The sequence below is a fragment of the Oncorhynchus mykiss genome, chromosome 9, assembly GCF_013265735.2.
Source record: "Oncorhynchus mykiss isolate Arlee chromosome 9, USDA_OmykA_1.1, whole genome shotgun sequence".
In the NCBI taxonomy this organism is placed as follows: domain Eukaryota; kingdom Metazoa; phylum Chordata; class Actinopteri; order Salmoniformes; family Salmonidae; genus Oncorhynchus; species Oncorhynchus mykiss.
The window spans coordinates 71,560,267-71,574,839 of NC_048573.1; the positions used below are offsets into that span (position 1 = coordinate 71,560,267).

Sequence of the window (14,573 nt, forward strand, 5' to 3'; positions counted from 1 at the left end):
ATTAGTCCCTGCCAAGGCAGCAGCTACTCTTCCTGTGGTTTATTATGGATCCCCATTAGTCCCTGCCAAGGCAGCAGCTACTCTTCCTGTGGTTTATTATGGATCCCCATTAGTCCCTGCCAAGGCAGCAGCTACTCTTCCTGTGGTTTATTATGGATCCCCATTAGTCCCTGCCAAGGCAGCAGCTACTCTTCCTGTGGTTTATTATGGATCCCCATTAGTCCCTGCCAAGGCAGCAGCTACTCTTCCTGTGGTTTATTATGGATCCCCATTAGTCCCTGCCAAGGCAGCAGCTACTCTTCCTGTGGTTTATTATGGATCCCCATCAGTCCCTGCCAAGGCAGCAGCTACTCTTCCTGTGGTTTATTATGGATCCCCATTAGTCCCTGCCAAGGCAGCAGCTACTCTTCCTGTGGTTTATTATGGATCCCCATTAGTCCCTGCCAAGGCAGCAGCTACTCTTCCTGTGGTTTATTATGGATCCCCATTAGTCCCTGCCAAGGCAGCAGCTACTCTTCCTGTGGTTTATTATGGATCCCCATTAGTCCCTGCCAAGGCAGCAGCTATTCTTCCTCGGGTCCAAACAGGATTAAGGCAATTAAATACATTTTAAAAATCTAAATAAAACAGTACATCATACAACACATTATTACACCACTACTCTATACCACTACATATCAACAATACAAGATGTATAACAAAACAATATTACAACATTACAATGTATGTGTAGTGTGTGTGTCTCTTCAGTCCACGCTGTTCCATAAGGTATAGTTTTATTCGTTTCATAAATCTGATTCTACTGCTTGCTTGAGTTACTTGACTGTGGAATAGAGTTCCATGTAGTCGTGGCTCTGTGTAACACTATGCGTTTCCCAGTCTGTTCTGGACTTGGGGACCGTGAAGAGACAGACGCCTGGTGGACTGTCTTGTGGGGTATACATGGGTGTCTGAGCTGTGTTGCTAGTCACTTACTTCACAAACGTTTATATTAACGACTATGTAGAGTTGGAGAATAGACCCAGTGCTTTCCTGACACTACTGTCGACCTATGGCTGTAATGAGTAAGCACATTATTTACACAAAAAAAAACTTTCTAGTGAATGGGTTACAGCTAAGGGAGGTAGAAAATCATGTTAGGTTGTATTTTGAGTGGACTACCAAGCTAGACTGAATGGACTGTAGGTGCTAGGTAAAAAGAGAACCCCTTAAATGGTACCATACTTACTGTAGCATAATATTGGTAATATACATACCTCTGCTTCCTCCACACTTCTAAAGGTCAGACAGCAGCAGCCTCCCTCCTCCTAACTCACGAACGGGCTCTGCAGTGACAGCAACAAGCTGTCTCTCTATGCCATCAGTGTAGTGTAGTGACTCCCTATGGCACTACAGTAGTGATAGCAGCTCCCCTGGTCCTGTCTGTCAGCAGGTGCAAAACATGGGGGCGTGCAGAATGCAGATCCTTCGTGATCCTCTAGAGGGCAGCATTTCTCCAGTGGCGGTTTCTTTTTTCAGCACCAGGAGCAGGCAGGATTTAAGCTCTGCTATTACTGCCCTTGTACTGAGAGGAGCTATATGTGATAAATATAAGGAAGTATTTCTTCATTAGATAAGGGGACTTTAAAACGAAGGGGGCTCTTGGTTGAACTGTCACAAAATGAAACAATACGGATCCTTTCACAACCTGTGAAAATGTTGGAAATGGAAATTGAGTTTCAAACGGCTCATTTAGCCTTTTCTTGCTTACGTTCCCCTTGTTCAAGTGAAAAGTGACGTAGATGATGTTGTTCTGCGGTTGTCAGGGGAAACCTGAGCAGAACAACATACTCCTGATCCTTTCTTTCAGGAAAAAGATTCAATCAATAAAAAGCAGCAACAATAATCAATATTCCTATTCATGAAAAGGGGGGGGGCGATCCTCCATCCATTCACTGCATACATGGGAGTCAAATCATAAACGGAAGAAATCAAAATTATGATGGGAACAAATAATCATTCTTCTGGGAGAACCGTTGTAATGTTGTACGGTCACTTTGAAAAGGTCACAGGTCAAGGTGACTCCCTCAGCAGCGCAACAGCTTGTAGTGGTAAAGTAGAGTTGCTACGCGAGTTAAGAAACTAAAAACCCAAAATAGGTGTGCATCACGCGTGGCAGCCGGTGACAGGACCTCTGCTTGTGTAGGGAACTGTGGACACAGCCACACCCCAGGCTGTGGTCAACTCAAACAGAGAAAAACCTTATTGAAGACAACAGTGAGAGCAAGGGGGGGGCACTGCAAATCCAGCCCTGTTCTCCCACATTCTGCACTAGCGTGTCAGCCTCCTACTGTGTGTTTCACACTGCAGAGCAGGACATGGGCTGGAGGTTGCAGACAAACAGGAGCCATAGCATACACAGTGGGGTTTGGTCACAGCCGGGACTCCGCCATGGATCCTGCGATTCACCTGCTAGAGCAGTAGGACTAACACAGGGGGCCAGCCCTGGAGGCGAGGGGTAAACGTTACTGGGGTCAAAGGGTATGCTATTAATCAGCAACAACTTCTGAACAGCTCCTGTCAGGTCATCAACAGCTTATGTTAGCTCAACAGGTCATCAACAGCTGCTGTCAGGTCATCAACAGCTCATGTTAGCTCAACAGGTCATCAACAGCTCCTGTCAGGTCATCAACAGCTCATGTTAGCTCAACAGGTCATCAACAGCTCCTGTCAGGTCATCAACAGCTCATGTTAGCTCAACAGGTCATCAACAGCTCCTGAAAAGTGTGTGTGTGTGTGTATATGTGTGTGTGTGTGTGTGTGTGTGAGAGAAAACACACACACAGGTGATCACCACGCAGACGTCTCTCCTAGTCTCCTCGGCGCTAACAATCGGCAAAAAGATGTTTGGTTCCCTTTTCTTGTGCCACAATTCAAAGTGATAAACACAATTCCTTTTTTTGGAAACACAACAGACGAGATAGTCACAACAGTTCTCGCTCTTCAATTCATTTCCACGGCAGAAACAAGTTTCCAACAAATGAACATTTATTGATATTCGGAGGACAAATAAGTGCATAAATGCACTTTGTCTCTGTGTGTGTTAAACAGCTTGGCAGTAAGCGCAGTGTGGGAAGAGGATTTCCCCTTTTCACGTCTTCCCAATGAAACCAGGTACACAGCACAAAGCCAGAGGGTCATATTACTCCATTTAAAAACAGAACACAAAAGAAGACAACTTAAAAGCTGCTTTCTCAGTGAAAACACACAAATACTAAGTAGTTTCCTTCTCTTCAGAGTTTCCTGTGAGGTTTGAGCCATAGGAAGTCCACAGTTGAGGCGGTGAGACAAATACAGATTTTTTTTCTCATACAGTTTTTCAAACAGATAAACCAGAGCAACCTCCTCTTAAAACATCCTAAAACTACAACTCAGTTTTAAAATAAAAAAACTGCCATAAAATGTTACCAACAGTAGGCTTTTAAGTCTGACAAATCTAGCTGTTTTCTGCTGGCCGCAAAAGGGGAAAACATTGTGGTTTAAAAATACTAAAAAATAATAGCACTAAAACTTATCAAACTTACAATTTAAGTTTTCCTCAAAAAAAAAAAAAACTAAAATGATCAGTTTCTCCAAATGTTGAATAGCCTTTTAACTGATTGATTATTAGGATTACCGTAAATCATTTGTTAGCAATGATTACCAATAAAATACTGTCATATTCAGACAAACTTGGCAACAAACATTGGTATATTAATTGAATGAAACCGGACCAACAAATGTCAACAACAACAAAAGCTTAAGTTTGTTTTTTTATCTCTAGTGTAATTTTACCACACATTATAGGTCAAAGGTTATAGGTCACAAGTTACTACCAAGGGTCAGGTGGTGCTAAAGAAAATGCACACAATAAAATCTACCCTTAGCATCTCTCTTAGTGGGCTGTGTGTTTGTTGCGTCATTGCATTGATGGGCCCATCCTACAGTATATTAGCTGGGCAAAAATCACCTCTATATTTCTCATTCAGCCTCTCAATACGCCCAAGTATTACTGGTGAGTAGCTTAAACATTAAAACACATTTGGAAACCAATTGAATACACTATATTCACACCACAGACAAGTTAGGTTGAGTTTACACTCTGCAACTAAACCCCATTGTCTCGGCCCATTTTGTAGTGTCATGAACCATTCCTTAACCACAGATAGCCTACTGTGCATAGGGACATTCGATTCCTAGGTTTGAACCATTTTCATGTATTACAGAAAGACAGGAAGTCAATGTTGTCAAGTAATGACATATCCCAACATAATTGTCCCCAAATACATTTTTTTTGTGAGAAATGGAAATATGATTTATATCCTCGTCAAACAGATCTTGTGGTATATTTCTCAAAATGTGACATGTGGCTTCATAATTCAGGACTTTTAGAAAGGGCCTTGAGGTGAAAAATATATAATTAACTGTAAATGACACGAAATGATTGTAATGAAGCATAAAGCAGCCTAATATACAGAGCCTTCTAGAAAGTATTCACACCCCTTGACTTTCCCCACATTTTGTTATGTTACAGCCTGAATTTAAAATGGATTCCATTGAGATGTGTCACTGGCCTACACACAATACCACATAACGGCAAAGTGGAATTATGTTTTTTTATTTTATTTTTTACAAATTAATTAAAAAATGAAAATCGGAAATGTCGTGAAAAAAAGAAGTATTCAACCCTTTTGTTATGGCAAGCCTAAATACGTCCATGAGTAAAAAAATGTGCTTAACAAGTCACATAATAAGTTGCATGGACTCACTCTGTGTGCAATAATAGTGATGATGTTTTAATGACAGAGGGTGGATCAACAATGTAGTAGTTACTAACCTAACTGACAGCGAGAAAAGAAGGAAGCATAATAAATGGAGTGGAAAGTTCTTAGAGACTAACCCCTGAAAGACTGGGACAGCTGTAATTGCTGTAATTGCTGCTAAAGGTACTTAGAAACAAAGTATTGGCTACGGGGTGTGAATACTCATGTAAATGAGATCATTCTGTATTTAATTTTCAATTAAATTTGGCAAAATTTCTAAAAACATGTTTTCACTTTGTCGGGTATTGTGTGTAGATGTGAGAGACAATTTGTTTTTTAAATCCATTTTAAATTCAGGAAAACACAAGAAAAATGTGGAATGAATCAAGGTGTATGAATACTTTCTGAAGGATCCGTTTATATAATACGATCAATGGAACACTACCAGTGGACCAAATGTTGGAATGGAGCCTTCTCAAGTTTTCCTAATTGAAAAAGGGTGCCATTTTACCTCATTTCAAGCTAGATTGTATTTCTAGAATGTCCCCCTTTTGTAATACTGTCCGGAAATGAGCACACACTTATTTAATAAAACAGGGTTGCACAATTTGCCTACACATTTGTTGACTTTCAAGAGGGCATTTCATATTTATTTTGGTGGAACAAATAGTGACATAGCCTACGCCCCCATCCTACCCCTACTCTAGTAGTACCCCATCTAGTGGTACCCCATCATACCCCTACTCTATAGTAGTACCCCATCATACCCCTACTCTAGTAGTACCCCATCATACCCCTACTCTAGTAGTACCCCATCATACCCCTACTCTAGTAGTACCCCATCATACCCCTACTCTAGTAGTAGTACCCCATGGAGCTGAACTCAACACACAGCATGCAATAGTAGTTACTGACATCTTTTTTTCTTTTGTACAATATCACTGATGTCCTGCTTCCTCTCTGATTGTAGTTATGATGGCCCTCGCACCACTACCATCACCAGATAGTCCTCGTCGGTTTTGGCCAGAGCTTTAGCCGAGGCATCAATGAACTGCTGTGAGAACTCACAGGGAGGGAACGCATGGAGAACACCCTGGTGGTCCTTATCCCGGCTGCCTCCAACGGGCAGGCTGATGACTCCGGCTGCCTGCTTCTGTTTCAGGTAGGACACCAGATTGCGGAGAGGACGCTGGGTAGAAGCTGCAGGGTCCGTCGACGACACCTCCTCGCCGCCGGGACCGGGAACCGCCAGGAGGACGGCGTAGCCGCCGGGGCCGGCCGCTTTGATGCGTCTGGAGACCTCGTCCAGCTTGGGCTGGTCGAGGCGGAGGCGCTGGGTGATCTTGAGTTCGCCCACCTGTCTCCCCGTGGGGCCGTCGACGAGGAGGTCCTTGGCCACGCCCTGGTGACCCTCCAGGAGGTGCATGTTGGCGGGGAAGTTGCTGTTCTTCAGGAGGAGCATGCCGTGCCAGGCCAGGCTCAGCTTGGATGACTGACTGCCTTTAGAGCCGCCCTGGTCTGAGGAGCGATCCCTCTTAGCTCCGGGTCCTCTGCTGCTGCTGTCGCCGGCTTTACGTTTCCGTTCCCCTGTTGAAGATGTGAGGCCACTGCTGGAGGCCCCTCTCTCAGCGAGATTCCCCTGGTTCTTCAATCTCCTGTCTCCTCCGCCAGGACGCTCCAGACTGGGGCGGCGGTCTCGTCCAGGGGAGGGTCTGTCGTCGCCGCGAGGGGGGCGCTCTGAGTCACTGAAGCGGCCTCCGTCGGGGCTACCGTCTGGGGATGGGCCACCTCTGCGCCGGCGTGCCGTGCGGTCAGTGCTGTCAGGAGAGATATCAAGATGGCGACCGTCGTCCATGAGGCGTCGTTTCCGTCCCGGGTCGCCGCCGCGCCCCACCAGCTCACGCTCTAGAGACCAGGGCTCCCTCCCCCCCGGCCGCCGGTCCCGCTGCAGGTGATCTGGCAGCTCAAAGACCCCGGGACGTACTCGTTCACGCATAGCCGGGTTAGGGGGCCACTCAGCCCCGGGGAAGCCCAGATCTCTCTCCCTGAAGTGGAGCGGCGGTGGAGTCCTTTCTCTGTCCCTCAGGGGCTCAGCTGTGGCTCGGTGGATGAAAGCCTCTGCCACCATGTCGAAGGGGGGTAGAGGAAGAGGCTGAAGGAACTGCTGCTGGTAGTGGTGCTCTGTGTCTGCAAAGTCCACCCTGAGTCTCCTCTCGGGCCCCCCAAGAGGGAAGCCACGCATGTGAGTGCACGCAGCCTGAGCAGCGTCAAGGCTCTCGTACTGTATATAAGCCCAGGTGTCCCCCTTTCTGTAGTCAATGGTCCTTATTGTACCAAAGCGGTCAAACTCTCTGGCCAATGCTGCTAGGGGGACCCAGGGTCCGAGCCCACCCACCCATAGGCGTGTGGTGGGGGTGGCCTTACCATAGCCAATCTTTATGGGGTTACGGCCCACTATCTTCCCAGACATGGTGAGTTTGGCGCGATGGGCCATGTCTAGGTTCTCAAACTTCAGAAATCCGTATGTGCTGGTCTGTCCCCGTGTGGGCTTTATATCCACCTCTGTTATCACCCCAAACCTGTCAAACGCCCTCCTCAGGTCCGTCTCTGTGACTGTAATGTCCAAGTTGCCAAGAAACAGCGTTCTGTTAGCTCTTTGGTCATCCTCGGGAGAGATAAAATCCTCCTCGCGGAAAGCAGCAACTCTCTCTGCAATGAAAGCAGGACCTGGGCGTGACCTGGCTTCAAACAGGGCAAACTCCCTCTCCCGTTCTAGGTCTCTGGGCAAAGGGGGAAGTGGGGGAGGAGGGAGGCGCCCAAGTGCCAGCTGCTGTAGTCTGTAGTCTCTGTATCCAAGCCCTGATGGGGAGAGGGGTCTCTGGGTGTGAAGGTGTCTGTGCCCTGGGGCTCCAACATAAGGGTCTCTGTCAACTCTCTCAACTGGAGAGCGACTTCTCCGTCTGTTTATGTACACTGCGTCGATTTTCAGAGGACGGTCGTAAAGTACTAACCTACCCCGGGCGTGTTTAGCTGCTCTGGCATCCTCGGGCTTTCTGAAGTTGACAAACGCGATTCTCTCGTCGTTGCTGCGGCTTATTTTGACACTCACGTCCCCAAATTTTTTGAATTCGTGGAAAAGTCCATCTTCGATGTCTTCATCGCTCAACTGAGTTCCTAATTCACTGATTTTAAGAGTTTTGTACTCACTTTCGTTGTTGTTGGGGGGAGGCAGAGCACGCTCGCCACGAGAATTACTAGTCCTTGCAGTGGCTAAATCGAGAGTCAAGCCCAAGTTGTGGTTCTTACCGATAGCGCTAGCAACAGCACCGGGATAACTATGGTTACTCACGCCGGATCGACTGGAAACATGCCCGTCAAAATCCCTGTCTCTCTTTTCGCCCAACAAACTCCTTCTTGTAGATCCTGCGTCACTTTTAGTCGAGCTATTTCCATTATTGCTCCCACTGGAAACTGAGATAGCCCCCATTTTCTTGCTGGGCGGATGGCCTCCTCCCCTGTCTCGGATATCATCCAAAGCCCGAGAGCGCTTTTTAATCGGCGACCTTTCTTTGCCTTTCATTACAGTCCACCTCGCAAACTCTTACAATGATGAAGGTTGTCACCAACGATATTATGTATGTATTTTCTTGCAGTAAATCAGTGAAAAGGCGAACTCCGATTAGCACTGACCCTGCGGCAAAACAACAACATCCGCCATTTTGTCTAGAATACTGTCAGAGCCCGCCCCTTCGAGCTGATTGGAGGAAATAGTGGGTGGAAGAAACAACTACAAATTTACAGTGTATGTCAGTCAAATCGTAAATTACAGAAACTGGGGCATTATTTAATTTGGGTTATATACAATGTTGCATAGAGCCTTACGTTTTATATTTTGTTATTCACTTTATTCAAATAGCTAGTTGCTCATATGAAATGAACAACAAATTATTTGCCCTGAACCTTTGGGTGTTTTCACACTTGGTCCCTTTCAGCCAGTTTCTGTGAACTCAGTGCTAATCGCTTATTTCTTTGTGCAGTGCGAACATTCCAAAGGAACTCAGACCCTCAAAAGAGCCCCCGAAGCGAACCCGACTGAGACCATCTCAAGAGGTGTTCTGAGTTCGGTTCGCTTAAATTCCGGGTTACCTTTTTATAGGACAATGTGAATGCAAAGCACCCCATGATCGCTTGTCATTATTCCCGCACCACACACTAGACTACTGCTACAACGTTTTTCCTGCCATGAACCCTCACATTGGTGATGATGATGTCCAGGTTCGCGAAAAAGAAACGTGTGCTGTTTTTGGATATTGGTTGGCGATTGTCAAGTACACAAAGAAATTCCAAAATGTGTGGAGTTTTACGTTCATGTGATCTAAAATCTATTAGAAACTGGGTGGTTGGAACCCTAACTGCTGATTGGCTTGAAGGTCTTGGACGACCGATTGTATCAGACAAAACATGTATTTTTACTGCTTTAACTACATTGGTAATAGCAATAAGGCACCTCAGGGGGTTATGAAAAATCAAATCAAATTGTGTTTGTCACATGCGTCGAATACAACAGGTGACAGTGAAATGCTTACTTACAAGCCCTCAACCAACAATGCTTTAAGTTAATAAAATACATTAAGTGTTAAGTAAAAAATAGAAAACAGAAAATAAAAGTAACAAATAATTAAACAGCAGCAGTAAAATAACAGTAGCGAGGCTATATATAGGGGTTACCGGTAGAGAGTCAATGTGCGGGGACAGCAGTTAGTTGAGGTAAAGTTGTACAACAACCAAAGTTGTACAACAACCAAGTCTGCAAACAAGCACACACACAGGCCACGAACGTTGTATTTAAAATACCACGTTGGTAATTAAGGCATTATTAAGGCATTATTTGTTAGACCGCTACTTCTGGGGTAGCTAACTATATTTAGCTTGGTACCTAGCTAGCACCAATACAACCAGCCTGAAGACAATAACCAGTAGAAACTGCAGTCATTTTCATTATTCTTAGCAATGATTTAGGAAACCTTGTAAGTATTAGCTAGGTTGCCACTTTGTTGTTCGTCTATTGAAACTGGACTTCAGTACATGAAAATAAATCGCTAAATCAATTCAGAATAAAAACCAATCAATTCTAAAAGCTTTAACAAGAGCAAGGTATTGTGTTTCATTTGAAAACAGCATCACATTTTGTAAAAGCAGAATATTTCAGGTCATCCAACCCCCCTAACCTTTGACCCCCTAACAGCTAATTCCATGGGTGAAAGCACATGCAACCCTGTCGCCCAAAGCTAACCTTATAAGCAGCCAGATAGCTTCATCTGACCAGTGAGGCTCGCCTGGACCGTGGTGTGAAGCTAGCCACAATAAGGATTAGACACAATAGGGGAATTTGCGGTTTGCCTTCAAATAGAAGGTTACAAATTGGTGTAATCATTCCATATATATACTAAATAATGTTAAACAAGGTTGGTATGTGAAGCAATACGTTAACCTATATTTCCTAACCTGTTACGTTAATTCTCCAAGCCTTTACTGTAAATTCTCCTAATCTGCTACAAAAAGTCAAATAGATGTTAAAATTTGACAAAAATATGATCCCTTCTAGCCATGACTATAGAAAAGGAGAGACACAAATTGTACAATATGAGGTCCATATAGCCAGGAGGTGGACATTGTCAAAAAAATATAATTTGTAGAGAACATGATTCACGAGAGGAGAAAATGTATGGATATTACAGCATAGGAGAAATGTCTCACTGGGATAGGACAAAATACTGTGACTAATGGTTGTTCCAGCCCATGAATAGATTTCATCTTTATATGACACGAAAACACCTGAATTTAACACAACCAAAACATTAAGAGCCCTGGTGGTATAGGTGACCTGAAGAAGTGATTTTCTAGCACCAGGTGAGCTTTTCATTTGTTAAGGTACAGTAGGTTCACCAGCTGACCTCAATCAAGGCACCCATGTGGACTGGATTCCCACTGTGAAGATGAGCAATGTTGCAGCAGCATCAGATTCCTACTTCGTCCTTTTCCAGATATGACAGGAGACGTCCCTCAGTTATACATGACGGTTGTCATGTGCTGCACTTTGCTCAATCGGAATGATTCTGGCTGTGCCATTTGAGTAAAGAGCACCTTCACCTTGTTGTCATGACAAAACCCGTATGAATATATATTAAATGTAATTTGGAACATGTAAAACACTATTGTTTATGATATTGTAAACATTCTGTACATTAATAATAGGTTACTGTTGTATGGGTGAAATGAAACGTGTTTTGTGTGTCATCTCTGCTTTGTCTTAACCCATTGATACAAATTAAAATGTATTTCTTATAGCCTAACTAGTCATTATTTTACAATTTAAACACATTTATACAATGTCATTGTGGTTGGTAGTCTTAGGAAAACCATCTTCATGATCACAATGGTACCTCCAACTGCCACTCAGACCTTCTGGGGGGGAAAAGTATCTGGCATTGAACTTGGTGGTGGTAGTTAGTTGTGTGTATGGTCGTGGCTGAGGTGCACCCATGACCAGCTCTGAAACCAGATTGCATAGAGGAGAAGGTATGGTGGGATTCGAAATGGTCGGTAATCTGTTTGTTGATTTGGCTTTCGAAGACCTTAGAAAGGCAGGGTAGGATAGATATAGGTCTGTAGCAGTTTGGGTCAAGAGTTGAAGAGGGGGGAAGAAAAAAATCATCAAAGCTTGATGATGAGTTGGTGATTTGAATCCTCTGTGTAGTGCTAGGGCAAAAACCAAAATGTGCACCCAGGGAGGGCCCCGGGACTGAGTTTGGGAATCTCTGCAGTAAGGGATAATCAACAAGGGGCTATGTGTTCTACGGAAATTAAGGAACAAGGTGGAAGTTGTGTTCCACCCCGCTCTAGCGGAGTGGAACTAACCTTCCAAGGAGTTGCATCATTTTCCAGAGAACGCATAGAGCCAGGAGTTGATTGTCCCTTTTATACCATGGCTATAATTTAACACATTTGCTGCTATAAATGTGTTCATTTGCCTCTAGAAATGTGTTAAACAACCACTGAAGTAGCTAGTAAGTTTACTAGATTACTACAGTAGTGGTCTTGGTAACCAAATTACAGACTTGCTAGTTTAGCTAACCAAACCATCAGGGCCTGGACACAGCCCTTAGCCGTGGTATATTGGCCATATACCACAAACCCCTGAGGTGCCTTATTGCTATTATTAACTGTTTTCCAACGTCATTAGAGCAGTACAAATATTTTTTGGGTCATACCTGTGGTATACGGTCTGATATACCACGGCTGTCAGCCAACTACACAATTGATCAAATTAAGGGCAAAAACCTAAATGTGCACCCAGGGGGGTCCCAAGAACGAGTTTAGGAAACCCTGCTCTAGAATGCCATTCAAGCCAATCAGAAACGAGTCTTCAACAATGCTATGCTATATAATATTCCGGACTCTGACGTTGCTCGTTCTGATATTGCCTTCTTTTTACTTTTTTGGATTAGGTGTGTATTGTTTTGTAAAAATGTTTTGCTAGGGTATTATTACTGGACTGTTGAAGATAGAAACACAAGCATTTCACTGCACCTGCGATATCATCCTCAAATCTGTGTACACAACCACTAAACTTTGGTTTGACCTCTATCTTAAGCTGCACTTTTGCAACCTCGCCTCAGGATGGCGCCATCTGAGTTGCATACAAAAGCCACAAGCTATTTGTAACCATGCAGTAGTGTCTTGTAACCATGCAGTAGTGTCTTGTAACCATGCAGTAGTGTCTTGTAACCATGCAGTAGTGTCTTGTAACCATGCAGTAGTGTCTTGTAACCATGCAGTAGTGTCTTGTAACCATGCAGTAGTGTCTTGTAACCATGCAGTAGTTTCTTGTAACCATGCAGTAGTTTCTTTTAACCATGCAGTAGTGTCTTGTAACCATGCAGTAGTGTCGTGATGAGCAAATTCATGAGCTACTGTATACAGTGGGTGAGTTCGCAAATTCACCTTGGCTATCTATTCCGATTTCAGAGCACTCATTTGAGTGTGCCAGAGCGCAGAATAACTAATGAATTTACCAACACTCAATACCAACACCTGCTGAATATGGCTGTTGTAAGTAAACATTGTCAAAAAAGCATAATTAAATTGTTGCCAGCAGCACAGTTAGTCACCAATGCTCTGGATAACATGAAAACAGCCTAACCAGCTCTCCTAGGACGAGTAAAATGGTCAGAGTTAAGTGCTCTTTGTGTCTGGAAGTAGCTAGCAAGCTAGCCAACATTAGCCAATTAGCTTTGGGTGCTTGACTGTCATTGTGAGGTCAGAACGCTCCAATCCACCCTACTCCTCGGCCAGAGGGTCAGAATTTACGAACACCCAGAGCGCACTCTGAGCACCCTCTGGCACTCCAGATTGAATTTATGAACACACCCTGTTCCGTTTTTCAGAATAAACATTTTGTTGTCTGTTCTTTTTAGAAATTCCCTCTCAAACCAATCCTAAGTGCTTTTGGTCAAACATTTTGTAAGACAGCCTATGAGTCTCAGTATCAGCGGCCTGCGACAGACCTAGTAATCTTAGTTTGGGTCAGTGTTTACCCTGGGACCCTAACTAGGGGGAACAGGTCAACAGGTATTTAACCCCCCCCCCCCCCCCCCCAATACACCTGTTCAGATTAGATATTTGTCACTGATAGGCCTATAGTTAATACTGTGTTGTTACTGATCAAGTCTATTTCTGAGGGCAACCATTTTGTGACCATACTGTTTTTGAAGAAATGTTTGGGGTGTGGTTGATTTAACTAATTAGGTCGGCCTATGTGTTAACTCTGGTTCTCAGTGTTTGTTTTTTCAAGTTTGACATACAGCATGTCTACATATTGGCTTTAGATTTGGTGCTAAATCTATCCCACTTCCTTCCTCTCTCCCCACATGAAAAAATACTACAGTTTACTAGAATACTGCATTACAGACTATAGAATTATGTAGTGTACTGTAGAATACTATACTACACACTGTAGTATCCCTTGATTGTGAAGTACTTACTATAGTATATTGTAGTATACTATAGAATACAATAGTAAATACTACAGTAGTTTCTGGAGAAAAAAAAACACTGTAGTAAATACCACAGTATTTAATTAGCATATATGCTGCTCATTCCTCTCGCCCCATATCTCAATTTATGCCACCCATAGTGAGAAACTTACATGTCAAGTATGGACCATATTGTGTTGCCTACAGATTTTAGAAAATGTGCTCTTTTAGTATTTCTCCAGTAGATTTCCTCGAGGAGAAGGTCTACACGTTTATGTCAAAGATAACGAGATAAAAACACTATAGCAAATACTACAGTAATGTCTGCAAAAACACTACAGTACATACGACAGTATTCTACAGTCCACAAAAACACTACAGTATACTACAATTAATTACCATAGTGCATATACAACAGTTTTCTTTTACTACAGTATTAATACTATAGTTAACTGTAAATACTACAGTGAACACTACAGTAATATAAATATAGTAATACTGTAGTATTTTTTTCATGTGTTTCCTTTCTCCTGTGAAAGCAAGCCAATGCAACCTGACACGTATAGCTGAGCTCTCTCACCCTAATTGTATTACCTCTCATGTTTACAGTTACAGTAGGAATTAGGCCTGCGCTGCAGGCTGCCAATTGTGGACTTACAGTATAGGTACAAAACTGTTAATGTCATTTTATCACAGCAAGCATCTCAGAGTAGGAGTGCTGATCTAGGATCAGTTCCCCCTGTCTTATATTTTATTA

The 14,573-nt window shown here is 43.6% G+C and overlaps 1 protein-coding gene across 1 annotated transcript; it reads right to left on the reverse strand.

Moving 5' to 3' along the window:
* Positions 1-3,009: 3,009 nt before the first annotated feature.
* rbm15 (RNA binding motif protein 15) lies at positions 3,010-8,524 on the reverse strand. The gene has a single exon (XM_036988920.1). The coding sequence runs from the start codon at positions 8,359-8,361 to the stop codon at positions 5,752-5,754; it is 2,610 nt and encodes an 869-aa protein (XP_036844815.1). The 5' UTR covers positions 8,362-8,524; the 3' UTR covers positions 3,010-5,751.
* Between the last annotated feature and the right edge of the window lie 6,049 nt (positions 8,525-14,573).

Coding starts and splice junctions, on each gene's coding strand:
- rbm15 (XM_036988920.1), bottom strand. CDS start 8,361: ATGAAAGGCAAAGAAAGGTCGCCGATTAAAAAGCGCTCTCGGGCTTTG.